The sequence below is a fragment of the Anomaloglossus baeobatrachus genome, chromosome 5 (genome assembly GCF_048569485.1).
Source record: "Anomaloglossus baeobatrachus isolate aAnoBae1 chromosome 5, aAnoBae1.hap1, whole genome shotgun sequence".
Classification (NCBI taxonomy): domain Eukaryota; kingdom Metazoa; phylum Chordata; class Amphibia; order Anura; family Aromobatidae; genus Anomaloglossus; species Anomaloglossus baeobatrachus.
The window spans coordinates 378372613-378400350 of NC_134357.1; the positions used below are offsets into that span (position 1 = coordinate 378372613).

Here is a 27738-nt window from a genome sequence, read left to right on the forward strand (position 1 = left end):
TGGTACTATCAGGCTGAGTCTATACATACCTGTAGTGATCAGCTCAGATGTTTAGGTTTTGAAATCCAAGTACACTTTATAAAATCAGCATCTTGTTGAGGGAGTTCCAGTGCAGCAGATCATATATTCATAGTCATCCCCTCCTCCTGTTAGAATTAGCATAAGCATTGTACAAATGATTCACTTTGTATAGCAGGACCTGTGGGGAGGTCATACCCATGTGACCAGAAGGGGCGGGACCTCATCCACCAAAGCTGGATACCAGGTCACATGGGTATGACCTCAGCACAGGTCCTGCTAGACAAAGTGGGTAGTTTGTATAATACTTATGCTAATTCTAACAGAGGGAGGGGATAACTATGAATATATTATCTGCTCCAGTGCAACTGTCACTCAACAAGCTGCTCATTTTACAAACTTCACTTTTTTGGATTTCAAAGCCTAAAACATCCGAGCTGACCACTACAGGTATGTATAGAATCAGCCTGATAGTGCCAGTATAGCACTGGCTTTAGGTTGTATATGAAAATCCTGGTGATTGGTTCCCTTTAATGTTATTTTTACTTTTTAAACGCAGGTTGCTCACAACCTCTTCCACGAATATGCGCATCATTTAGCAGGTGAAGCAGCAGCTTAAAGTATTGCAGTGATCTTCTGAATGGCCAAGCACTTGATCTCAAGGTTTTCCAAATTCTCAGATTATGTGAGACTAAAAAAAGAGAAGGAGAAAAAAGTAACTAAAAATTGAATTGCACAACGGTCGGGTATCATAAACCAAGAAGGTGGATTGGAGTAAGCAGTACCAACAGTGAAGCTTATGGCAGTGGTTACAACTAGTGTTGAGCGAGTAGTTAGCAAGTACTTTTTGGGTGGCACGGTGGCTCAGTGGTTAGCACTGCAGTCTTGCAGCGCTGGGGTCCTGGGTTTGAATCCCACCAAGGACACTATCTGCAAGGAGTTTGTATGTTCTCCCCGTGTTTGCGTGGGTTTCCTCCGGGTTCTCCGGTTTCCTCCCACACTCCAAAAACATACAGATAGGGAATTTATATTGTGAGCCCTGATGGGGACAGTGTTCCTGATGTATGTAAAGCGCTGCGGAATATGTTAGCGCTATATGAAAAAATAAAGAAAGATTTACTGTCTGGTACTCACATATTCTTTGCGAGTAGCGGGCGCAATGTAAGTCAATAGGAAATACTTGCCAAGTAGCGAGTAACCCAAAAACCATACTTTTCGTGCGAGTAGCGAATAGTACGGCTTTCGGGTTATTCGCTAATTAGCGAGTATTTCACATTGACTTACATTACGCCCGCTACTCGTAACGAATATGCGAGTAGCGGATAGTACTCACTAACAGCATAGCGAGTACGACTTAACTACTCGCTCAACACTAGTTAAAACCCATACCAGGAATGCCAAAATTTGCATCTGGGAAGGTTCGTTCAGAGGAGTGTAGTATACATCTGTATTGTCCATATGCAAAACAAGTAGCCTACAGAGAGCATGGAACCAATGCAAGTCATTAAGGTAGTACACATTACAGGTGCATCAATTGTGACATCTCGGGGTCTGGTGACTGAATTTCAAAGTGTGGGCAGTTGGTCATTTTAACCAGGCTGGATTCCCCAGTCTCTTTGTTAATACACAAACTATTTAAAATATAAGGTGCTTGTCTCTAAGTTAACCTACAGTCCAGTCACAGATCAGCAATTGTAATATTATAATGTAGGCTGTCCTGGAAATATGAGCCCAGGACCAGGCATATAAAAAGATGGGTGACAATCAGAGGTGGTGTTTCACACCAAACACAGACTTAAAATCTGAGTTCGGGTGTTTTATGTATGCAAACCACTCGTGAGAGAATCGCTGTGCCCAGGTGCACCCGCGTTCTCAGCCCAGTGTGAGCCACTTCCAGTGTTTAAACGGCTCGTCCTGGGGTTAACAGTATGATCAAATGTAGTGTGCACGAAACAAAAAAAAAATAATAAAAGGAAAAACCCTGCCCACTCGCCCCCAGAAGTGATCTGTTTATGGCTGGCTGCATGTGTGCGGAGACCCAAACTGCCCAATTAGTGACTTTCATTGGAGTTCAGGTCAGTCCGGGTCCCAAACCGAACTTTAGATAAAGTCTGGCTGAACCCACTGAACCGAACTTCCACAAGTACGATCATCTCTTGTGACAATAAGATGTTGGTCACAGGTGGGGCTCAGCCAATGCAGATTGTGTTCCATAATTCATTTCTTCTTCCCTCAAGGAAACGGAAGACAATGGAATGTTTTGGCTTTTTTTTTTTACTGTTCTGCATATGTGTTTATTGTTTTTAACTTTACCTTTTATACCTTTTTGCTGTAAGCACTGTATTTTTATATTAAAGCTTCAAACTTTAATAAGTTTGTTCCTTGTATGCTCTAAATAATCCATAGAATTACAGAGGGTGTGTAACCCTTTTAATTGTCAGACAGTATATTTCAGGGAATCCTCAGCACATGTGTGAGTGGTGGCAGCATGTTGTGGGATGTGATTTTATAGCCTATAACAGAGGTTGAGCGCTGGATTGAGTTAGAGGTGATCTATTAACCCTTACAGGCGCACCCCACGTCACGTGCCAACAATGCATCAGTGGCATACAGTAATGGCCAAAGTCGCCCTTTTATACTGACTTACGATTTCCTAGTGCTGTAAAATAAGAATGCTAGAAATGAAGTATCATACCTATCAATTAGAGAGTCTCTCATGTTTGTGGCAATACTGCTTGGCGGAGCATCGCTCAGCTTAAATACACTTTCTATGACTGACAGCTCTGTACTTGTTGTGTCCAAGCCGCAGAAAGCAGACCAGTCATTGACGACCATTCCTGCTGCAATCACTTCACTACCTCGATTGACTGTACCAGCCTGTCAAGACACAATTAAGGTCAGTGTGAATAGGTGCTTAGATTTCACATGATATATTTTAAAAATATTAACATTTTAAAATAATTTTTTATGCATACTGATTTTAATAACATTGTTAGATTTTCAGTAATCGAATAATAAAATAAGGCAAGAACATTTATATTTTTCATATAAAAATAGTAAAAAAACAGCCTTTTTTCTTAGTATACATACTTCCCATTTCATTAACGTGAATCTGTCAGGTTTTTGCTATGTAATCTGAAGACAGCATAAGATAGGGATAGAAACAGATTTCAGCAATGTGTCCTTTATTAATCTTTGTGCCATTTACTTTCAATGAAGGTTTTATCACTAGGACACAATCATTGCTGGGATTAGCTGTCTTGTGTCAAGTCATCCCACAACATCCCCTCCTGTGATAAGCAGCTCACTGTCTGTAGACCATGTACACAGAAAGCTGTGGTGTGGGTGAGGTTAGCTTTTTGAGCTCTGCTACACATCTAAGAACTCTGTTACAATGCTGCGCCCAGTAAAGTGATAGATCGTTTAAATCAGTGCTTCTTTTCCTACATTATAGTGTTCTAATATGGGGTAGTAAAAACCGGAAGACAGCGTCGCACCTGAAGCCTCAGTCATCATCCACGTACCGGGCTGAATCTCGCGCCTGCGCAGTCATTCCCCACTCACGCAGGCGCACTTCGCCTTCGCCCGTTGCGGGCAGAGCCGAAAACATAGGTGCGCTTGCGCAAGACCGTGAGTGACCACATGGTCTCGCGTAAGCGCACCTATGTTTTCGGCTCTGCCACAATGGGGTAAAGCGAAGTGCGCCTGTGAGACCGGTGAATGGCTGCGCAGGCGCGAGATTCAGCCCAGTATGTGGATGATGACTGAGGCGTCAGGCGCGTCAATCATCAAAGGAGGACGGCAAATAGCGTGAGGAAAGGGGACAGGTGCCGAAAAAGAGCACGCCTATTCGAGCAGGACAGGTCATTCGCATACGTGGTGGTCAGATTTTATAAAGTTTTTTTTGGGGTCTGAAAGTGGAGTCAGGAACAAGGTGCACCTTCATAGAATGCAGCCCAGGAGCTGCAGAAGGTGATACTTTTAGGTCAATACTGAAAAAACTGTTGACAGATTCCCTTTAAAGGAGGTTTTCAACTACTAATTTAAATCTCTTCTCATACAACTTAAAGGAAATCTGTCAGCAGGTTTTTGCTACCTCATCTGAGAGCAGCATGAAATAGGCAAAAGGATTCTAAATCTAACGATGTATCACTTAAGATTACTGGGTGCAGCCGTCCTGACACAGTGAAATATATTATTTTCAATATGAAACAGAGCTCTGGGAGCTGCCCCCGCCCACACCAGGCTTTCAGTGTATATTTCCATAGACAGAAGCCGCTAATTACAGAAAGGGGCGGAGTCAGACTACAGCTCACATGCTGCTCAGACCCACTAATGATAAAGCTATGAGGCTTAAACTAACATTGCAGGTAACCAAAAGCAGACTGAGATAGGAAATGGCTGGCTGTAAACTGCATGTTAACAGATTACAGAGAAAAATGTCCTGACAGAGTCCCTTTAACTCTTACTAATATACTTCCATTTCCTGCATTGCTCCTGTAAGCTCATGTTTGTGTGGCTGCTTTACTCCATTGTTGTGATGCAGCAAGGCTACTTCCGATCTGGGAACTGGAATCAGACGAATTGAACAGCGCATGTCACTGCTGGGGGCTACCTCTCAGAGAGTCACATCAGCCTGGCAGAAATGCTCAGATCAGACCTCACTCTCCTCTCTGCCTCCATCATGCTGATCATTTGAACTGCTGTTCCTTAAATTGATAAGCAATATGAAGAAAAAGATCAGCACTCACAAATAAAGCTTCTTTTTTCAAATGTATTCCATTTTCTTCCAAATATAAGTATGTACAAGATGACGCGTTTCGGTCAGAAGATGCAGACCTTTTTTGCCACCATCTTTAAATAGTGGTACAAGTTAGGGTTAATTGTTAGATGTGGGATTTTTTTTAATTTAATTCAGCTGTTGTTGCACTTGTACCACTATTGAAAGATGGTGGCAATATGTTTATTTTCTACATGGTTTGAAAAAGGTCTGCGTCTTCTGACCAAACCGCGTCATCTTGTACATACTTATATTTGGAAGAAAATGGAATAAATTAGAGAAAAGAAGCTTTATTTGTGAGTGCTGATCTTTTTCTTCACATTGACTTTGGAGTCCATCCTGGGATCCGTGCACCATAGCTAGGGAGTGTCCACCTGGTTTTGTGACTCAGTTGATAAGCAGTGATGAGTTGGCATTACCATGCTCCGTACTCGTAATGAGCAGTTTATGCTCGGATGGGTGTGACTTGAATACCCGAGTATAATGGAAGTCAATGGAAAATGAGCATTTTTCCAGAAGATTTCCTGAAAAATGCTCTAGTTACCCACTAACTTCCATTATACTAGGGTACTCTAGTCACATCCATCTAAGCATAAACTGCTTGTTAAGACTACCAAGCACCCACATGGTAGTGCTCACTCATCATTATTGATAAGCACTGTGATGTGCTATTTGTTATTAGAAAGTATATTACAAGGCTTGACAGCAGAAGGTATTTCAAAGCTTCACCAGACTCTGTGTGCACCTCGCATGACTGAGCTCAGGATCAGGCGTCACCGTCCTGTGCCTCGATTGTACTGAAGCTATGAAGTGCCCTCCCTTCTGCTGTCAAGCCTTGTGATACAGTTTCTAGAAAGCCGCACATCGCAGCTCTCATCAGTAGTGATGACTGAGCACTACCATGCTCGGGTGCACATCGAGGAACTTAGCAGCTGAAGGGACGGCACTTCAAATCATCAGCACGACAGAGGCAGAGAAAAGAGAGGTCTGATCAGAGTATGCATGCCGTCACTCACAAAGGTAGCCCTGCCGCCACCAGTGACCTGCGCTGTTCAGGTCCCCAGATTGGAAGGAGCAATGATTCCATCACAACAGAGTGATAAAGCAGCCATAGGCATAGGCTTACAGAAGCAGGGCAGGTAATAGAAGTATATTAGGAAAGTGAGTATTAGGCTATGTGTGCACTAGATAGGGACTTCTTCTTAAGAAAAAGTCGGCCCTCTGAAAGAATCCCGCACCTGCGGTAAAAACCGCAGTAAAACCGCACCCACGTTATTGCCACGGATTTTCTGCAAGTTGGTCCCTGTGGATTTTTACCATTATCTATGGCAAAAAACGCAGGTACCTGCGGAAAAGAAGTGATATGCTGATTAATTCCGTAGCGGAAAATCCGCAGGTAAATCCACGGGTATAAAAAACGCAGTGTGCACACAGCATTTTTTAAAACCCATACAATTTGCTGGGGAATGACTGCAGCAATGTTAGACACATTTTCTGCAGCAAATCCGCAGGTAAATCTGCAGTTAATCCGCAGCATGCACACAGGGCCTTAGGAAGAGTTAGGTCATATGAATTAGTAGTGAAAAACCTCTAACCCTTTAACCCCTTCACCCCCAGCCGACTTTTTTTTGCTTGCTCCCCTTCTTCAGAGAGCCGTAACTTATTTTCTCTGGCAATCTTGCCATATCAGGACTTGTTTTTGCGGGACAAGATGTACTTTTAAATGGCACCATAAGTTTTACCATATAATGTACTGGAAAACTGCAAAAAAATTCCAAGTGAGGAAAAATTGCAAAAAAGTGCAATGCATGATTGTTTTTTGGGATATTTTATTCACCATGTTCACTATATGGTAGTGATGTGTCTGTGTGATTCCTCAGGTTGGTTCGAGTTCATAGATACCAAACGTGTAAGGGAACCTTTTTACAGAGCCATGAAGGCCACATATTTTAAAATGTAATTCCATGAGAGCCATATTCACCAGGGGGAGTGGCTCAGAAGGTCCCAGGAGGCAGGATAGGCGATGCTGCAGGCACAGAGGAGGGGGGTGTCACGACTCAGGAGGGTCCATGTACGGACTCATGGGGTGTCACGCCGGCGGGCACCATTGATCTGCCGGCAGGCTGCTTTGAATCTCACACAGTTGACAAGATCGACTTCAAGAAAATGGATGCAGCGCGTGCACAGATCGACGCGATGGACTTCAAGAAAATGGCCGCGGAGTACCATCTGTGCACGTTCCTCCTCCGCGGCTATTTTCTTGAAGTCTATTTTTAAAAAAAAGTCAAAGTTTAAAAAAAAAAAAAAATCAGAAGTTTGATCCCAAAAAAAAAAAAAAAAGCGCTCTCATTTGTGGGGATCTACGGCTCAGTGACTGCTTATTTTTTTTACATCTTGAGCTGATGTTTTTAACGGTACTATTTTTGTGCCGATGCTACATTTTGATCTAGTTATTGCATTTGCACAAAATTTGCGTTGACCAAAAATTATAATTTTGGCATTTTGGGATTTTTTTTTCTGCTATGCCGTTTACCAATCAGATTAATTGATCTTATATATTTTGCTACGTCGGGTGTCTCACACTGCAGCGAACCCAAATATGTGTATCTGTTTTTTAATCCTTTTCAATGGAACAAAAAGGGGAGTGATTTGAACGTTTAGTTTTTTGGTTTTTTTTTTTTAACTTATTACTTTATTTACTTTTTTTTATTTTACTAGTCCCTCTAGGGGACTACAAGGATCAGCAGCCTGATCGCTCATTAATTTCTCTTGATTAGAGCTGCAGACCTCAGAACCGGAGAAATGCTAGTCTTCTGTAACAGTGGCTGCTCTGCCGAGTGTTACAGGAAGTGAGTCATTCTAGCTACAGGAGTCATCACACGACCATGTGCTACCATCGGCTCCATGCGTCACGTGACTTCCAATGGCGGCGGGTGAGTGAACTTTTACCGCGGTTGAGGAGTTAAAAGGCGCAGGTGGACCTGCGCCTGTGAGGCACACATCTGCTGTACAAATCAGCAGACATGTGCAGGGATCACCACCGGCTGCCGCAGCAGGCGCAGGTGATTACCCCTTGATGGCTTAGGACGTACCAGTACGGCTCGTGTTCGTTAAGGGGTTACATATAAACAGTAATTTACCATAGACACACAAGTACACTTTTTAAACGTAAGCTTGAATGGGAGGAACTAAATCCCCAGGCTGTGGAGTCTGTAGGCCAAACGTTTTACCCCCATTTTCCAACCTTTGTTGTAACATTAAAATTACTCAACTTTCCTAAATTCTTCATTAGATATGACAGCAAGCTTTTAATCTTTTTTTTTCCTAATCGTATCTTAATTACCACTAGGGGGACTTGGAGTAATGATGACAATTCGTCTTGGTCTTCTATTGAGGTTTTCGGATGAACCAAACCTCCTTGATTACTAAAGGCACAGTAACTGCCAACAAGAACTTGGTCAGCAACGGTCTGTCTGAAAACTTCTACTTTCAGAACGTCTGCTAGGATCTCCTCCGTCTCCTGAAACAGAACATGAAGAGCACATAAAGATTAGGTATTGTATAACTTAAAAAAAAATACAAATTCTATCTTACCTTGGTGTCTTGCTTTCAGTTTTTACAGAAGCCATGAAGGATGTGACTGATCAATTATGAACAATTGGAAACAAATCATTGGGTCAGGGTGGGACTGTTACAAGGCCAAAACTTCAAAATGAGCCAATTATGCTTCTAAACTTAATAATTCTGGAGCATATGATCACTTATGAAATGTGGCTCACTGGTCAGGCCAACGTCCCTTTCTGGGGAGCACTGCTCTAGACACTTGACTGCGGCAGTTAATCGGTGGCCACAGTGGTAAAGTGAGAGAAGTTGTCAACAGCCGCAAAGACAGGAATAAGTCTTATATAGCAATAGGTAACTGGGGTGAATTTAAAACAAAAGCAAAAAAAAAAAAAAAAGCGTAGGCTTCTTCTGGTGGTTGAGAATTGTTTTTCTTGTAGAGAGGTAGAGAGGGTCTCTGTTCTGCCTGAGCCAGAGAATCCCAAGCAGGAGGAGACAGTTGTCTATAAAACCTTAAAGGGAAGGCATCATCAGAAACATGCCATGTGATTGCAGCCAGGTATATCTTTTCTGAAACGCTCTGAAATGATGGCTGGGGACTATGATTCTAGGCTCACTAGTCTGAGGCAGATCCCAGGTGGCTTCTTATTGCCTCTGAACCCTTTGACTGATAAGGAGAGACTTGTTAATCATTGGAGCAGGGCAGAGAGAAGCCTGCGGGGACATGCCTTGTACTAGTCTTTCGAGACACAGTGCCTGTGTAGCTTATCAAAGTATGGTTAGGCTAAGTACACACACTGCGTTTTTTTAACGCTGCGGTTTTGTGCGTTTTTGGCCGCTAAAAACGCACAAAAACGCACCCGCGTCAAAAAACGCATGCGTTTTACCGCGATTTGGTGCGTTTTGCTGCGTTTTTGATCTCTGCGTTTTTCTGCAGTTTTCCAATGCATTGCATGGGGGGAAAACGCAGAAAAACGCAGGAAAGAATTGACATGTCCATTTTTTTTTTTTTTTTAAGCTCAAAAACGCAGCTTAAAAAAGAGAATTTGGTTTACTTACCGTAAATTCTTTTTCTTATAGTTCCGTATTGGGAGACCCAGACCTTGGGTGTTTAGCTTCTGCCTCCGGAGGACACACAAAGTACTACACTTAAAAGTGTAGCTCCTCCCTCTGAGCTTATACACCCCCTGGTGAGCCAGTCCCAGCCAGTTTAGTGCAAAAGCTGAAGGAGAATAGCCACCCACAAGTAGAACAGAGCAAGAGCCGGAACAACCGGAGACTCTGTCCACGACAACAGCCGGTGATAACACGCGGAACAAGAAATTGCCAACAGGCAACAGGGAGGGTGCTGGGTCTCCCAATACGGAACTATAAGAAAAAGAATTTACGGTAAACAAAATTCTCTTTTTCTTTATCGTTCCTTTGGGAGACCCAGACCTTGGGACGTTCCAAAGCAGTCCCTGGGTGGGAATAAACAGAAAAACTAAGAAGTAGGCAGAACCTAACTTCACAAATGGGCGACAGCCGCCTGAAGGATGCGTCTTCCCAAGCTCGCATCTGCCGAAGCATGAGCATGCACTTGGTAGTGCTTCGAGAAGGTATGCAGGCTAGTCCAAGTGGCAGCCTGACAGACTTGTTGAGCCGTAGCCTGGTGCCTAAAAGCCCAAGAGGCACAGACAGCTCTGGTCGAGCGTGCCTTGATCCCCGGCGGGGGAGGCACCTGAGTACTCTGGTAGGCGTCCGAAATGGTCGATCTAATCCAACGGGCTAAGGTCGGCTTAGAAGCACGGAGGCCCTTGCGCCGACCTGTGGTTAGCACAAAAAGAGAGGTGCACCTCCTGAGCGCAGCAGTGCGAGACACATAGATCCGGAGAGCACGCACCAGATCTAGAGTTTGCAGCGCTTTTTCAAAGCGATGAACAGGGGCCGGACAGAAGGAAGGTAGGGTAATGTCCTGGTTAAGGTGGAAGGGAGAGACCACCTTAGGAAGAAAGTCCGGAGTCGGACGGAGAACCACCTTGTCTTGATGAAAAACTAAAAAAGGTGACTCCGAGGAGAGCGCAGCCAAATCAGAGACTCTCCTGAGAGAAGTTATGGCAACCAGAAAGGCCACCTTTTGAGAAAGACGATACAAAGAAACCTCCCTAAGAGGCTCAAAAGGGGGTTTCTGCAATACCGTGAGGACCAAGTTAAGGTCCCAGGGATCCAAGGGCCGCCGATAAGGCGGAATGATGTGAGACGCGCCTTGCATGAAGGTGCAGACCTGAGCCAGCCGAGCGAGACGCCGCTGGAACAGAACTGACAGAGCTGAGACTTGTCCCTTGAGAGAGTTGAGGGACAGTCCTAGCTGCAGACCGGACTGTAGAAAAGACAGAAGGGTCGGCAAAGAGAATGGCCAAGGAGGATGGCCGGTAGAGCGACACCAGGACAGGAAAATTTTCCAAGTCCTGTGATAGATCTTAGCGGAGGAAGACTTACGGGCCCGAGTCATAGTGGAGATGACTTCAGGAGGAATACCAGAAGCCGTGAAAATCCAGGACTCAAGAGCCACGCCGTCAATTTGAGGGCCGCAGAATTCGGGCAGAAAAACGAACCTTGCGAGAGTAGGTCTGGACGGTCCGGGAGATGCCACGGCATCTCTACGGACAGTTGGAGCAGGTCCGGATACCAAGCTCGCCTGGGCCAGTCCGGTGCAATGAGGATGACTCGACGGCCCTCCATTCTGATCTTGCGCAGGACTCTGGGCAAGAGAGCTAGAGGGGGAAACACGTAGGACAGACGAAACTGGGACCAGTCTTGAACCAGAGCGTCCGCGGCGAAGGCCCGAGGATCGTGGGAGCGAGCCACGTAAACAGGAACTTTGTTGTTGTGACGGGATGCCATTAGGTCCACGTCCGGAGTGCCCCATTTGCGGCAGATTGACTGAAACACTGCCGGGTGCAGGGACCACTCGCCACCGTCCACGCTTTGACGGCTGAGATAATCTGCCTCCCAGTTTTCCACGCCTGGGATGTGGACTGCAGATATGGTGGACTTGGAGTCCTCCGCCCATTGAAGGATGCGTTGTACCTCCATCATTGCCAGGCGGCTGCGTGTCCCGCCTTGGTGATTGATGTAGGCAACCGCTGTCGCGTTGTCTGACTGGACTCGAATGTGCCTGCCCGCCAACAGGTGGTGAAAAGCTAGGAGAGCTAGAAGCACGGCTCTGGTTTCCAGCACATTGATTGAAAGGGCTGACTCGGACGGAGTCCAAGTGCCCTGCGCTCTGTGGTGGAGACATACCGCTCCCCAGCCGGATGAACTGGCATCCGTGGCGAGAATCACCCAGGACGGGGCCAGGAAGGAGCGCCCTTGGGACAGGGAGAGGGGCCGAAGCCACCACTGAAGGGAGCTACTGGTCCGTGGCGACAGAGCCACTAACCTGTGTAAGGAGGAAGGCCGCTTGTCCCAACAGCGGAGAATGTCCAGCTGCAGGGGGCGCCGATGGAACTGGGCAAAGGGAACAGCCTCTATGGACGCCACCATTTGACCCAGCACCTGCATCAGACGCCTGAGGGTATAACGGCGGGGCCTCAGCAGAGAGCGCACCGCTAGCTGGAGTGACTACTGTTTGATTAAGGGCAACTTCACAAGTGCCGGCAAAGTCTCGAACTGCATCCCTAGGTACGTGAGACTCTGGGTCGGAGTCAGAGTGGATTTGGACAGATTGACAAGCCACCCGAATTGGGCTAGAGTGGCGAGAGTGAGCAAGACACTCCGCTGACAGTCTGCGCTGGATGGAGCCTTGACTAGAAGGTCGTCCAGGTAAGGGAGCACTGCCAACCCCTGGAGGTGCAGAACCGCAACCACTGCTGCCATGACCTTGGTGAATACCCGAGGGGCCGTGGCTAACCCGAAGGGGAGAGCCACGAATTGGAAATGATCCTCTCCTATTCCAAAACGTAACCAACGCTGGTGTGAAACTGCAATTGGCACATGTAGATAGGCATCTCTGATGTCGATGGACGCCAGGAAATCCCCTTGGGTCATTGAGGCAATGACTGATCGCAGAGACTCCATGCGAAAATGCCGCACCCGAACATGCTTGTTGAAAAGCTTGAGATCCAAGGTAGGCCGGAAGGTACCGTCCTTTTTGGGAACTAGGAAGAGGTTTGAGTAAAAACCTCTGAACCGTTTCCGAGCGGGAACTGGTAGAATTATTCCGTTTGCCTGCAAGGATGCCACGGCCTGTGAGAAGGTGGCGGCCTTGGAGCAGGGGGGAGTTGAGAGAAAAAAAATCTGTTTGGCGGGCTGGAAGAGAATTCTATCCTGTAGCCGTGAGATATGATATCTCTCACCCACTGATCGGAGACTTGTTTTAACCAAGCGTCGCCAAAGTGGGAGAGCCTGCCACCGACTAAGGACGTTGCTGGAGCGGGCAGAGAGTCACGAGGAGGCTGCCTTAGTGGCAGAACCTCCTGCGGTCTTCTGCGGACGTGCTTTTGGGCGCCAGTTGGATTTCTGGTCCTTAGCTGAGTTAGCGGACGAGGCGGAGGGCTTAGAGGACGACCAGTTGGAGGAACGAAAGGAATGAAACCTCGACTGATTCCTACCCTGGGCGGGTTTCTTGGTCTTGGTTTGTGGCATGGAAGTACTCTTCCCGCCAGTAGCTTCCTTAATAATTTCATCCAGCTGTTCACCTAACAGCCGTGAACCAGCAAAAGGGAGCCCAGCAAGGAACTTCTTTGAAGAAGCATCTGCCTTCCACTCTCGAAGCCACAAGATCCTGCGGATAACGAGGGAATTAGCCGAAGCCACCGCAGTGCGGTGAGAAGCCTCTAGCATGGCAGACATGGCATAAGATGAAAAAGCTGAAGCATGAGAAGTGAAGGCGACCATCTCAGGCATAGATTCCTTGGTGAGGGAATGCATCTCCTCTAGAGAAGCAGAGATGGCTTTGAGAGCCCACACTGCTGCAAAAGTCGGGGAAAACGCGGCCCCCGCCGCTTCATACACAGATTTGGCCAGAAGGTCAATCTGACGGTCAGTGGAATCCTTAAGTGAGGTGTCGTCAGCCACCGACACAACGGTCCGGGCTGAGAGCCTAGACACCGGGGGGTCTACCTTTGGAGAGTGAGACCACTCCTTGACCACCTCAGGTGGAAAGGGAAAACGGTCATCAGAACCACGCTTTGGAAAGCGTTTGTCAGGACAGGCCCTGGGTTTGGTCACAGCGGTCTGAAAACTGGAGTGGTTAAAGAACACACTCTTTACTCTCTTAGGTGAGGTAAACTGGTGCCTTTCTGCCAGAGAGGGTTGCTCCTCTGATACTGGCGGATTGAGATCCAGTACAGAATTAATAGAAGCAATCAAGTCACTAAGATCTGAGTCACCCTCGGAAAGATCGATGGGGTACATGGAGTTAGCCTTCGAGCCCCCCGTAAGGGCATCCTCCTCATCTTGCGAGTCAGCTCTTGAATCAGAGCCGCGGGAGGAGGAGGGGGAGGAAACCCTGCGCCTGCTCTTAGGAGGACGGGGTCTGGGACCTGATGATGAATCCTCTATGAGCTCCGATGGACGGAGGTCAGAGGATAGGGATCCTAAAGAACCCTTAGCAAGAGCATTAGAGGCACCCTGTGAGGAGGGCTGATGCATATTCATCAAAGTCCTGGACAAAAGTCCCATGGACTCAGCAAATGACTGGGATATAGACCTAGAAAAGGACTCTACCCAGGCCGGGGGTTCAGCCACAGGTGCAGAGGCAGCCGGAGAGCCCACTGGGGGTGAGACTCCAGGCTGTGGCACCGCCAAGTTAGAGCAGACATCACAATGTGGATAGGTGCTCGGCTCAGGCAGCAGGAGCTTACATGCAGCGCATACAGTATAAAGCTTTGGAGCCTTGCTCCTCGTGTGAGACATGCTGCTGGAGTGGGGGCTCTGCAAGAGAATGAACCCCAGGGAGAATATACAGAGGTCCACAACCAGAGACCGGCTGTGGCTTACCACACCGCTGGAAGCGGTGTGTGCCCTCCAGATCCCGAAGCCCGGACCCCCAATGCACAGCACCTCAGCAGGGATGCAGAGTGCAGAAAGGCCCAGCGCAGAGTGAACTCTGCCTAAGAAAATGGCCGCCGGAGCAAAGAGAGGGGGAGGGACTTGGGGCGTTCCTGTAGGAGAGCGGGAACTAGAGGGCCATAGAGACCTGCAGGGGAGGAGACACGCCCCAGCAATGGGGAGTGTCCCTCCCCTGAGCAGGACGGCCGCCGGGAGGAGCCGTGCCTGTCCCTCTGCATGAGTGACATGCGAGGGTAGTTACCAGAAACTAGGCCTCCGGCAAAGCCGGGGCCTAAATTTAAGCGGCAAGGCCGACGCGCAGGCACCATCGGCGCGGTTCTCGGGCGAAGGCTAGAGAACCCGCCGGAAATGCCAAAATAAATACATTCAGCATACTCTCCCCATACAATAAAGAACAGGGACCTCCAACACATAAACGTCTCAGGTACTTAGCTGCTGAGACGCAGGGCCAGGTCCCTGGGGGACGAGTGCTCCGGTTCAGCAGAATCCTCAAGGGGCTGTGGATGGAGACCGGTCTCCTGCCAGGCACGGAGACCGTGCTGGCTCCCACTTCAAGCCAGAGCCCAGGAGGGATGGTGAAGGAGCACGGCATGTAAGGCTCCAGCCTTAGAAATCAACCTTACAACACCGCCGACACAGTGGGGTGAGAAGGGACATGCCGGGGTTCCAGACGTGGACCCGCACTTCTTCAATCTCTTCCAAAGAAAAAAATCATGAGAATGCATGTGTGGATGTATGCCTCCTGAACACAAAGCGATAAACTGGCTGGGACTGGCTCACCAGGGGGTGTATAAGCTCAGAGGGAGGAGCTACACTTTTAAGTGTAGTACTTTGTGTGTCCTCCGGAGGCAGAAGCTAAACACCCAAGGTCTGGGTCTCCCAAAGGAACGATAAAGAAAAAACAGTTGTGTGCGGACAGCAAAATTGAAAACTCATAGACTTTGCTGGGGAAGCAAAGTCATGCAGTTTTGAGGCCAAAAACGCACCTGAAAAACGCAATGTGCGCACATAGCCTTACTCTAAAGCACCGCAACATTTTGGTGAAAGAAACCTGGCAAACCACACAATCAGTGTCTGAACGATGCTGACTGAGGTTCGAATAGCATTACTGGTTGCCTTTAAAAGGCCATAGAACACAATGGCATTTATACAATCATAAATCACGGCTTTACACAGCTGAGAAGCTGTCCTAACCCATTAAAAGGGAATCTGTCAACAGGTTTTTGCTACCCCATCTGACAACAACATAACGTACAGACAGAGACCCTGGTTCTGGCATTGTGTCACTTACTAAGCTTTTTGCTCTAATTTTGATAAAATGTATCTTTTCTCTGCAGCTAAGGACCAGGGCACACTCAGTGCAAGTGAAAGAAAGGCTATTCCGGCAGCTAAATAGGAAAGGGTTCATTACAGTTAGAGCAGTCAGACTGTGGAAGGCCCTACCACAAGAGGTAGTAATGGCTGTTAAGGGCTGGATGATTTCCTGAGTGCATACAACATAGTGAGTTATAAATTATTTAATGACAAATGTATTGTTGAGGAGAGCCACTGGATCAAATACTTAACCTCTTGACAGGGGATTGTGGGAAATGTGTCAATTTGCCTTACATGAGCCAGGTTTTCAAATATAACTAAGATGGCCACCGATGACATCATAGACCATCCCATCAGTATGGATCCACCAGATGACGTCCCTCCCATTAGCATTACCATGGATCCGTCCACTGACGTCAGAGACCCGCCTACGATGATGCCCACCAATCAGCTCATGGACTAACGCATTGTTCAACCCACTGACCAATGGACACATCCAAATATGTCCACTGTAGGACTGACCATGCCCCTTTTCCTAGTTTTTATAAAGGCATGTTCTTGAATAAATCTCTCAGTTCTGAGCCGCCCTCGATCGAGGAAAGATGACTATCCGACTGTGTCTGATCTCATTTTTCAAGCATGCACTCGATGCACACCAATTAGGCCAGGCAGTAGGCAACACGTGACCTCTGATTAAGAGTTCACCCTAACAGTATAAGTGGTGCAGGAAGGTTGAACTAGTTGGACCTAGGTCTTTTTTCAACCTATGTAACTATGTAAGATCTAGCAGTTATACTGAACTCATGAATATGCTGGACTACCTGACACAATGCAAAGTAGTCCTGTAATGATAATCTACTGCTGATTAAATAGTGATTTTAGCAAAACTACACTGAACTGCCCAGTAAGTGACATGTCGCTGGAATCAGGATCCTTGTGCCTATTGTTATGTTGCTCTTAGATTAGGTGTTAAAAACCAGGTGACAGATTCCCTTTAAGGCAGCCAGACTCACCAAGAATGAAAGAACGTGACATACTCTAACCAAGCAAATTTCAAGAAATGTCTAATTTAAATAAAGGTTAAAAGAAAAATAAAAAAATAAAGGGACGCACCCGGTCAAGATCAGGGTGCACAAGGGCTACATAGTCATTACAAGCCATGACATTTCCTAAAGCTGAGAGTCGCTCCTCGACTCTCTGGATTCGCACAGAGTCCGGTAAGCTGTTTCTGATGTGCTGGAGCTCTTGATCTGTTGTGTTGTTTGGTACAAGAAGGCCATTTCGGTTTCCTACAAAAAATAGGAATGCACAGTAAACAGAAAATCAAAGCTAAAAAACAAAATACTCTGTTTAGTATTTAGATCACAACTTTATATTCCTTTAATTCAGCTAATAAAAAAATCAGACTAATATTGCGTTACAGTGAGGGTCCTTACCAGAAATTGTTTTGCCTTCCTAGCTGCATAAGTACCAGGGCTGTGGAGTCGGAGTCGGAGTCGTGGAGTCGGAGTCGGAGTCGGAGCTCATTTTGGTGGAGTCGGAGTCGGAGTCGGTATAAAATGCACCGACTCCGACTCCTAAAATATATAATAAATTGGGGACAGGAGTGCAATGCAGAATGTGCTGAATATTTTACTAAATAATAACATTTAGTATAATGCTTATATTTAAGTGAAAAATTTATTGTAGTACAATGTGAACATCAGACATTTAATTGTTTTTATGATACAATAATCAAGATATTTGGATAGAACATAAAATATTTATTGGAATACAACTTTAGAACACAAAAAACTAATAAATTGTAAATATGTAATATATATATATATATATATATATATATATATATATATATACAGTGTATATACACACACACAAGATATATATGTAATCTACTGTATATTACATAGTGTATTACTTATTTACAATTTATTACAGTTTTTTTGTGTTGTAAAGTTGTATTCCAATAAATATATTTTATGTTCTATCCAAATATCTTGATTATTGTATCATAAAAATTATTAAATGTCTGATGTTCACATACACATATTCATGTACTACAATAAATTTTTCACCTAACTATAAGCAATATATGTAGGAGTCTGAGTCGGAGCCGGAGTCGGAGTCGGAGCTGGAGTCGGAGTCGGTGCAAGAGAATTTGAGGAGTCGGAGTCGAAGGTTTGGCTTACCGACTCCACAGCCCTGATAAGTACTTTGGGTTTTCTTTTTTAATGTACTTTAAGGCTATGTGCCCACGGGGACAGTGTCCTGCGGATATGGTGCGGGCTTTCTGCATTGAGGATACAGTACCATGGCTTCGGCACTGCATCCTCAATGCAGAACAAGTGCTGCAGTGATCGGGGGAGTTCATACTTACCTCCATCACGCAGCACCTCGCTTCCGGCAGCCGGGTCACTCTGTCAGCGTCTGCAGGAGAAGGTGGGCGGGCCTAAACTAGCTCCGGCTGTCACATGACTGGAGCTCGTGCAGGCCCCGCCCACCTCTTCCTTCCTGTACCTGGATTCACCGCGCTCCTGTACACCGGACGGAGAAAGTGACTCCGGTGAGGCAGGTAAGTATATGGGACCCTGCGGAGAAATCCGCAGGAATAATTGACATGCTGCTGATTTTTCCGCAGGGAAATCCGCATTATTTCCGCTGTGGAAAAATCTGCAGCGTGGGCACAGCAGTTCCCAAATGCCATAGAAATGGCTGGGGAGTAGCTGTGCTGCAGATTTCTGAAAAATCCGCGGAATTTCCACGAAAAATCCGTGGCAAATTCCGCGCACTTTCCGCAGCGTGGGCACATAGCATAAAAGTGGTCTCCAGGCTGAGAAGTAAAGTCTTCAGTCACATTATGGGACACACCGTCACGATTCCCATGTTTCCTGTCTGAGTGCCTGTACGCAATTTCCATACTTGCGGTAACATGCCGACTAGATTGTCCTGGCCTTCTCTCAATAGAACACTGAGAACAGGGGAGGAAAATCCACTCAGTACATGACCACAAGTATGGAAATTGCAGACAAGAAGTCAAGAAGTCATGACCACCCAGGTTCCAGGGAACACAGGGGAATGGTGACCGTGTGCGATAATGTGATTGCGGAATTTACTACTCAGCCTCGGAAACACTTAGAAACAACACTATTAACCTACACAGTAAGGGTTAATCTTCAGGATAGTAGCGTTATAAAGCTGTGAGGCTACTGCAATGAAATTCCAGCTACTGAGAAGAAATTAGCTTCTTTTTCCATTCACAGTAGACTCCGGCTTTAAGTCACCACCCAGCATACATTGAGCGATGTACTGACTGACAGCAATCTCTGAACTGATGCACTGCTGAGCCAGCTGTCAGATATGTACAGAGCAGTGACTGAAGGTGTACCGGTCGCACTTCTATGACTGAAAGCCGGAGATCTAAAAAAAAAAAAAAAAAAAAAAAAAAAAACGCAACATGCGCACAGCAAATTGATTTCTTATAGACTTTGCTGGAAAGTCAAAAGTCAGAACTTGCTGACAACAAAACTTCACCAAAAAAAAAAAAAAAAAAAAAAAAAAAAAAGCAACAAAAACTGCAGCGTGCGCATATAACCTAATAGAGATTTTTGATATGACCGGTTCCCTTTAACCCATGTAGTGTTTATTCTAGGACTATAGTACTGATGGTATATCCTTTGGAAAGGACTTCCATATTGGATCATTGGAGGTCATCAATGTTACAGTCCCAAAAAACCCTTTAGATTTTATACAGACTTAGGCTATGTTCACACATTGCATTTTTGCTGCTTTGTTTAGCAGCCAAAACCTGATTGTTTAACAGAAAATAAAAAAATCTGTAGGCAGCCAAAAAAGGGAATTTTGTTTACTTACCGTAAATTCCTTTTCTTCTAGCTCCTATTGGGAGACCCAGACAATTGGGGTGTATAGCTTCTGCCTCTGGAGGCCACACAAAGTATTACACTTTTAAAAAAGTGTAACCCCTCCCCTCTGCCTATACACCCTCCCGTGGATCACAGGCTCCTCAGTTTTGGTGCAAAAGCAGGAAGGAGAAAACTTATAAAATTGGTCTAGGGTAAATTCAATCCGAAGAATGTTCGGAGAACTGAAGACCATGAACCAAAAAAACAAATCAACATCAACAACATGTGTACACAAAAGAACAACCAGCCCGAAGGGCACAGGGGTGGGTGCTAGGTCTCCCAATAGGAGCTAGAAGAAAAGGAATTTACGGTAAGTAAACAAAATTCCCTTTTTCTTTGTCGCTCCATTGGGAGGCCCAGACAATTGGGACGTCCAAGAGCAGTCCCTGGGTGGGTAAAAAACAATACCTCAATAGAAAAAGCCAAAATCGGCCCCCTCTTACAGGTGGGCAACCGCCGCCTGAAGGACTCGCCTACCTAGACTGGCGTCTGCCGAAGCATAGGTATGCACTTGATAGTGCTTCGTGAAAGTGTGCAGACTAGACCACGTAGCTGCCTGACACACCTGCTGAGCCGTCGCCCGGTGCCGCAATGCCCAGGACGCACCTACGGCTCTGGTAGAATGGGCTTTCAACCCTGAAGGGAGCGGAAGCCCAGAAGTACGGTAGGCCTCGAGAATCTGTTCCTTGATCCACCGAGCCAAGGTTGACTTGGAGGCCTGAGAGCCCTTGCGCTGGCCAGCGACAAGGACAAAGAGCGCGTCTGAACGGCGCAGGGGAGCCGTGCGAGACACGTAGAGCCGGAGTGCTCTCACTAGATCCAAAGAGTGCAAATCCTTTTCACACTGGTGAATTGGATTAGGGCAAAAAGGAAGGCAAGGAGATATCCTGATTTAGATGAAAAGGGGATACCACCTTAGGGAGAAATTCCGGGACAGGACGCAGAACCACCTTATCCTGGTGAAAAACCAGGAAGGGAGCTTTGCATGACAGCGCTGCAAGCTCAGACACTCTCCGAAGTGATGTGACTGCCACCAGGAAGGCCACCTTCTGCGAAAGACGGGAGAGAGAGACATCCCGCAGCGGCTCAAAAGGCGACTTTTGAAGAGCCGTCAGGACCCTGTTAAGATCCCAAGGTTCCAACGGACGTTTGTAAGGTGGAACCATGTGGCAAACCCCCTGCAGGAACGTGCGGACCTGCGGAAGCCTGGCTAGACGCTTTTGAAAAAACACGGAGAGCGCCGAAACGTGGCCCTTGAGAGAGCCGAGGGACAAACCCTTGCCCATTCCAGATTGTAGAAATGAAAGGAATGTGGGTAAGGCAAACGGCCATGGAGGAAAACCGTTATCAGAGAACAGGATAAGAAGATTTGCCAAGACCTGTAATAGATCTTGGCGGACGTTGGCTTCCTGGCTTGTCTCATGGTGGCAATGACATCCTGAGATAACCCTGAAGACGCTAGGAGCCAGGACTCAATGGCCACACAGTCAGGTTGAGGGCCACAGAATTCAGATGGAAAAATGGGCCTTGTGACAGCAAGTCTGGGCGGTCTGGAAGTGCCCACGGTTGACCCACCGCGAGATGCCACAGATCCGGATACCACGACCGCCTCGGCCAGTCTGGAGCGACGAGAATGGCGCGACGGCATTCGGACCGGATCTTGCGTAGTACCCTGGGCAGCATCGCCAGAGGGGGAAACACGTATGGCAGTCGAAACTGCGACCAATCCTGGACCAAGGCGTCCGCTGCCAGAGCTCTGTGATCCTGAGACCGAGCCATGAAGGCCGGGACCTTGTTGTTGTGTCGTGACGCCATGAGGTCGACGTCCGGCGTTCCCCAGCGGCGACAGATCTCTCGAAACACGTCTGGGTGAAGATACCATTCCCCCGCGTCCATGCCCTGACGACTGAGAAAATCTGCTTCCCAGTTTTCTACGCCCGGGATGTGAACTGCGGAGATGGTGGAGCCTGTGTCTTCCACCCACTGCAGAATTCGGCGGACTTCCTGGAAGGCTTGACGACTGCGAGTGCTGCCTTGGTGGTTGATGTACGCGACGGCAGTGGCGTTGTCCGACTGTATTCGGATCTGCCTGCCCTCCAGCCACCGATGGAAAGCCAATAGGGCTAGATATACTGCCCTTATCTCCAGGATATTGATCTGAAGGGACGATTCTATTGGATTCCAGGTCCCTTGAGCCCTGTGGTGGAGAAAAACCGCTCCCCAACCTGACAGGCTCGCGTCTGTGGTGACCACGGCCCAGGTGGGAGGTAGGAAGGATTTTCCCCGAGACAGAGATGTGGGTAGGAGCCACCACTGAAGTGATGTTTTGGTTGCAAGGGAAAGAGAGATGTTCTTGTCGAGGGAAGCCGAACTCTTGTCCCATTTGTGAAGAATGTCCCATTGGAGTGGCCGTAGATGGAATTGCGCGAACGGCACTGCTTCCATAGCTGCCACCATCTTCCCCAGGAAGTGCATGAGGCGCCTTAAGGGGTGTGACTGACTCCGAAGAAGTGATTGCACCCCCACTTGCAGAGAAAGCTGTTTGTCCCGCGGTAGCTTGACTAACGCTGGCTGGGTATGAAACTCCATCCCGAGGTAAGTCAGTGATTGGGTCGGCGTCAACTTGGATTTCGGGAAATTGATGATCCACCCGAACTGCTGGAGAGTCTCCAGAGTGACGGTAAGACTTTGTTGACACGCCACCCGAGAAGGGGCCCTGACTAGGAGATCGTCCAAGAAGGGGATCACTGAGTGGCCCTGAGAGTGCAGGACCGCCACGACGGATGCCATGACTTTGGTGAAAACCCGTGGGGCTGTCGCCAGGCCGAAAGGCAATGCCACGAACTGGAGGTGTTCGTCCCCGATGGCGAAACGCAGGAAACGTTGATGTTCGGGTGCGATCGGCACATGGAGATAAGCATCCTTGATGTCGATCGATGCTAGGAAGTCTCCTTGTGACATCGAGGCGATGACCGAGCGGAGAGATTCCATCCGAAATCGTCTGGTTCTCACATGTCTGTTGAGCAGCTTGAGGTCCAGAACGGGACGGAATGACCCGTCCTTTTTTGGCACCACGAACAAGTTGGAGTAAAAACCGCGACCACGTTCCTGAAGGGGAACGGGAATCACAACTCCTTCTGTCTTCAGAGCGTCCACTGCCTGAAAAAGTGCGTCGGCCTGCGCGGCGGGTGGGGAGGTTCTGAAGAAACGAGCCGTAGGTCGAGAGCTGAACTCTATCCTGTAACCATGAGACAGAATGTCTCTCACCCATCGGTCTTGAACGTGTGGCCACCAGGCGTCGCCAAAGCGGGAGAGCCTGCCACCGACCGAGGATGTGGCTAGATGAGGCCGAGAGTCATGAGGAGGCCGTCTTGGAGGCAGTGCCTCCTGCGGCCTTTTGGGGGCGTGACTTGGACCGCCACGCATAGGAGTTCCTCTGGCCTTTCTCCGGCCGGTTGGTCGAAGAGGATTGGGACTTGGCGGAGGGACGAAAGGACCGAAACCTCGATTGGATTTTTCTCTGCTGAGGTCTCTTAGGTTTGGACTGGGGTAAGGAGGAGTCCTTTCCCGAGGATTCCTTAATAATCTCATCCAACCGTTCGCCAAACAAACGGTCGCCAGAAAAAGGCAAACCAGTTAAGAACCTTTTGGAAGCAGAGTCTGCTTTCCATTCGCGCAGCCACATGGCCCTGTGGACTGCCACGGAGTTAGCGGATGCTACAGCCGTACGGCTAGCGGAGTCCAGGACGGCGTTCATGGCGTAGGACGAAAAGACTGATGCCTGAGAGGTCAAGGAAGAAACATGTGGAGCAGAATTCCGCGTGACAGCATTAATCTCAGTCAGACATGCCGAGATTGCTTGGAGAGCCCACACGGCCACAAAGGCCGGGGCGAAAGACGCGCCCGTGGCCTCATAAATAGACTTCACCAAAAGCTGTCTGTCAGTGGCATCCTTCAGGGATGAGCCATCGGCAACAGACACAACGGACCTAGCAGCCAATCTAGAGACTGGAGGATCCACCTTGGGAGAATGTGCCCAGCCCTTAACGACTTCAGGTGGAAAGGGATAACGCGTGTCAGTGTGCCGTTTAGCAAAGCGCTTGTCCGGAACCGCTCTGGGCTTCTGGACAGCGTCCCTGAAGTTAGAGTGATCAAAAAACGTATTGCGCGTACGTTTGGGGAAACGGAATTGGTGTTTCTCCTGCTGAGAAGCAGACTCCTCTGCAGGAGGCGACGGTGGTGTGAGATCCAACACCTGGTTGATGGACGAGATAAGATCATTTACTAAGGCGTCCCCCTCAGGGGTATCAAGGTTAAGGGCGAAGTCAGGGTCAGAGCCCTGAGCTCCCACGTCCGCCTCGTCGTCCTGAGAGTCCTCAAGCTGGGATCCAGAGCAGCGTGAGGAGGCCGGGGAAGAGTCCCAGCGAGGCCGCTTAGCCGGTCTGGGGCTGCGGTCCGGGCAGGAGTCCTCCGCCTGGGGCCTAGGGGCTATACTGGGAGCGCGCTGCGGCGCGGACCGAGAAGGGCCTGGAGGCGACAGACTAACAGGGGCCGGGGCCTGTGAAGGGCCCGGGTCTGGACTGCAAAGCTTCAAGGAGCTTAGATGACCATTTGTCCATAGACTGTGCAATGGACTGAGAAAGTGACAGAGTTTCTCAGCGAAAGAGGCCAACGACGGTGACTCTGTCCCTGCAGCCTGTTCAGTGGGAGCAGGGGGATCTACATGAGCCGAGGGGCCCACAAGTGCCCTAGGCTCCGGCTGAGCAAGCGTGGCAGGAGTCGAGCATTGATCACAGTGAGGGTAGGTGGATCCCGCAGGCAACATAGCCCCACAAGAGGTACAGGCCGCGAAAAAAATCTGTGCCTTAGTAGCTTTGCTCCTTGTGGACAACATGCTGTTGTCTCTTAGGAGAGTGACCACTGAGGGTATATAGGAAAAGGGGAGACAGAGACAGAGACAGAGACAGAGACAGAGACAGAGACAGAGACAGAGACAGAGACAGAGACAGAGACAGAGACAGAGACAGAGACAGAGACAGAGACAGAGACAGAGACAGAGACAGAGACAGAGACAGAGACAGAGATAGAGATAGAGATAGAGATAGAGATAGAGATAGAGATATTATATTTATATATATATATATATATATTTATATATATATATATATATATATATATATATATATAATATCTATCTAGGCGCCCTAGGGGGACCAGCACCGTGACCGGTGTGGCTTACCAACCGCTAACGAGCGGAGTGTGTCCTCCAGATTCCCTGTCGTGGATCCCCCGGAGCTGCAGAGCTTTGCTGCTGAGTAGCATCCACCGGCAGAATGCTAAAAAATGGCAGCCGGAGCTCTCAGGGAGGGGGGGGGGCGGCACTAGCAAAGAGCGGGAATCTGGAGTCCCCACAGTGGTCAATGAGGGGGGAGGGAAACATGCAAGATGCTCCAGCCCTCAAAGCCGAACGTCATGTCGGCAATCCCGCCCTAACCCCTGACAGGCAGGCTCGGGGGCGGGATTTTTCGCGACTAGGCCGCGGCGAAGCCGGGGACTATATTTAAGGCCGTGCCCGACAAGCAGGCACGGTCGGCGCGGAAGTCCGCCGAAAAGACAACGGACGGGACAACCGCGGCTTCCGGGGATAAGGTGCGACCCTCTCTGTACAGTCCCCACATGGGGACACAGAGTACCTTCCAGTTGCAGGGCCCGGTCCCTGGGGGTGAAGAAGCTCCGGTCCGGCAGGTTCCCCAGGGGCTGCGGATGGAGCACGGTCCCAGCTCATGGATGACCGCTTAGGATCCCACTTCTCCCAGAGCCGCATAAGGGATGGTGAAGGAGACGGCATGTGGCTCCAGCCTCTGTACCCGCAATGGGTACCTCAACCTTAACAACACCGCCGACATAGTGGGGTGAGAAGGGAACATGCCGGGGACTCCATCGGGGTCCTCTTTTCTTCCATCCGACATAACTATGTATGAGAATGCATGAGTGGATGTGTGCCTCCTTCCACACAAAGCATAGAACTGAGGAGCCCGTGATCCATGGGAGGGTGTATAGGCAGAGGGGAGGGGTTACACTTTTTTAAAAGTGTAATACTATGTGTGGCCTCCAGAGGCAGAAGCTATACACCCCAATTGTCTGGGTCTCCCAATGGAGCGACAAAGAAATGCAGATTTGTGTCCACCTTGCAAGCATGATCAATACAAGGTGTTAGGCCACTAATGTAAGATGTAGGTGAAACCATTAGGTTACGTGACCACGATCAGGATTAGATACGCTTTGGGCACACGTATTATTGCTGCATAGTACAGAACAATCACAGTGGATGGGATTAATATAAATCTCACATCCACTGTGCTTTTTTTTTTTTTTTTAACGCTGCATATATGGACCTGCTGCAGCATGTCAATTTTACGAGTGGAGATGCATGAGTCTCCTGCGCGAAAAAAATGCCTAGTCCAGAACGCCACATAACCCTGATCATGGCTACGTACCTTAAAACATTTTTGAAAAAAGGGACATTTTATTAAAATAACTAGGTGAAATAATTTTTGTGTCTGAAACAATATAGTGATTATTCTGAACAAAACAAGCTGAATTCATAAATGAAGTGCAGCCACAAACTCAGGTTACAGGAGTTCATGAAAAAAATGCACAATTGCGAACGTAAAATCTGCAGCGGGACGTTTAATGGGTAGGGCATTTTTTTTTTACCACATACTTTGGTAGGGCATTGTATACCCAATTCCTTAGTTGGGCATTGGTTACTTTAACATATATCAATAATTTAATTAAAATGTACTTGGAGTCAGGAGAAGCAAACTAATATCCATGCTCATGCGAGTATATTAAGACGTTATGTTTTATACTTGGGAAAATCACAACAACAAAAGGGTTTCACACCCTTCTGTGACTGCATTGTTTTTAGCTAAAACGCTGCAAAAATGGACGGCAACATTTTTTCACTTAATCATTGTATTCTATGGATGAAAAAATGCTGGACTGGAAGAGATGACATGCTGAAGTTTTCAACAATGCAGCAATTTTTCAATTTAATGAGGGAAAAAAAAAAAAAAAACAAAACAGCTGTGTGCATGATTTCTGAAACTGCATAGCTTTTGCGGGTACTGTAAAAATGAGTTTTTAATCGGCATAGAAAAACAGCAAAAAACGTAGCAAAATCAAAACCTGTGAATATACCGTATGTTTCAGACTATAAGACACACTTTTCCCCACCCAAATGTTGGGGTAACTGGGGGGTGCGTCTTATAGTCTGAATGTAGGCCTGCGGGGAAATGAGGGTGCTGCGGTGGAGCGGGTCATCGGCAGCACAAGCAGGCTGCAGCAGCGCCTGCCGTGACCGCATGGGCCCGCTCATTTCATATGCGCGCCCATCCTCCCCCCATCATCTCTCAGCGGTGAAAACGGCGCTGACAGGTGGGCAGGATGATGGGCAGGGGGTGCGCGCATAGTAAAGAGCCGGCCCGCATGATCACCCCTGGCAACTACAGCCTGGATTGATCATTTGCAGCTGTATTCACTGCCCCCCATGTATCGTCATCAGCGCGGGGGGCAGTGAATCAGTATACTTACCGGCCACGATCCCTGCAGCATGGCTCATTCTCCAGTCTGCCGGCCGAGGCTGTGTGTGGAGACTAGCGGTGCGCACAGCGATGACATCATCGCTGTGCGCACGTGTGCATACACAGCTGCGGCCAGCACAGACAGGAGGACGAGTGATGCTGCAGGGATCGTGGACGGCTCCACATAGGTCAGCGGTGCTGCTGCTGGCACAAATGGGAGGAGGAGCAATGCTGCCAAGGAGCGAGGAAAGGAGAGTATGAACGTTTATTTTCTTGTGTGCCACAGGATGCGGCTACACACCAGGATGGGGTATATAGCAAAAAGCGGCCATATTCCAGGATGGGGTAAACAGCAGGATGGGAGCACATATCAGGATTGGCAGTATATAGCAGAATGGGGGCTACACCAGGATGAGGGACATTATAATTTATATTATATATATATATATACATATATATATATATATACACATATACACACACATACATATACACATACACATAC

The 27738-nt window shown here is 47.9% G+C and overlaps 1 protein-coding gene across 1 annotated transcript in view; it reads right to left on the reverse strand.

Annotated features, from left to right (window-relative positions):
• Positions 1–646: 646 nt before the first annotated feature.
• Positions 647–27738, reverse strand: part of EIF6 (eukaryotic translation initiation factor 6) — a 60522-nt gene continuing 33430 nt past the window's right edge. Inside the window, exons 4-7 of the mRNA XM_075347633.1 lie at positions 16841–17016; positions 8142–8318; positions 2714–2895; positions 647–709 (exon numbers count right to left, since the gene is read on the reverse strand). Coding sequence (XP_075203748.1) covers positions 700–709; positions 2714–2895; positions 8142–8318; positions 16841–17016 — 545 coding nt within the window. The 3' untranslated portion in view covers positions 647–699. The remainder of the gene's footprint in view (positions 710–2713; positions 2896–8141; positions 8319–16840; positions 17017–27738) is intronic.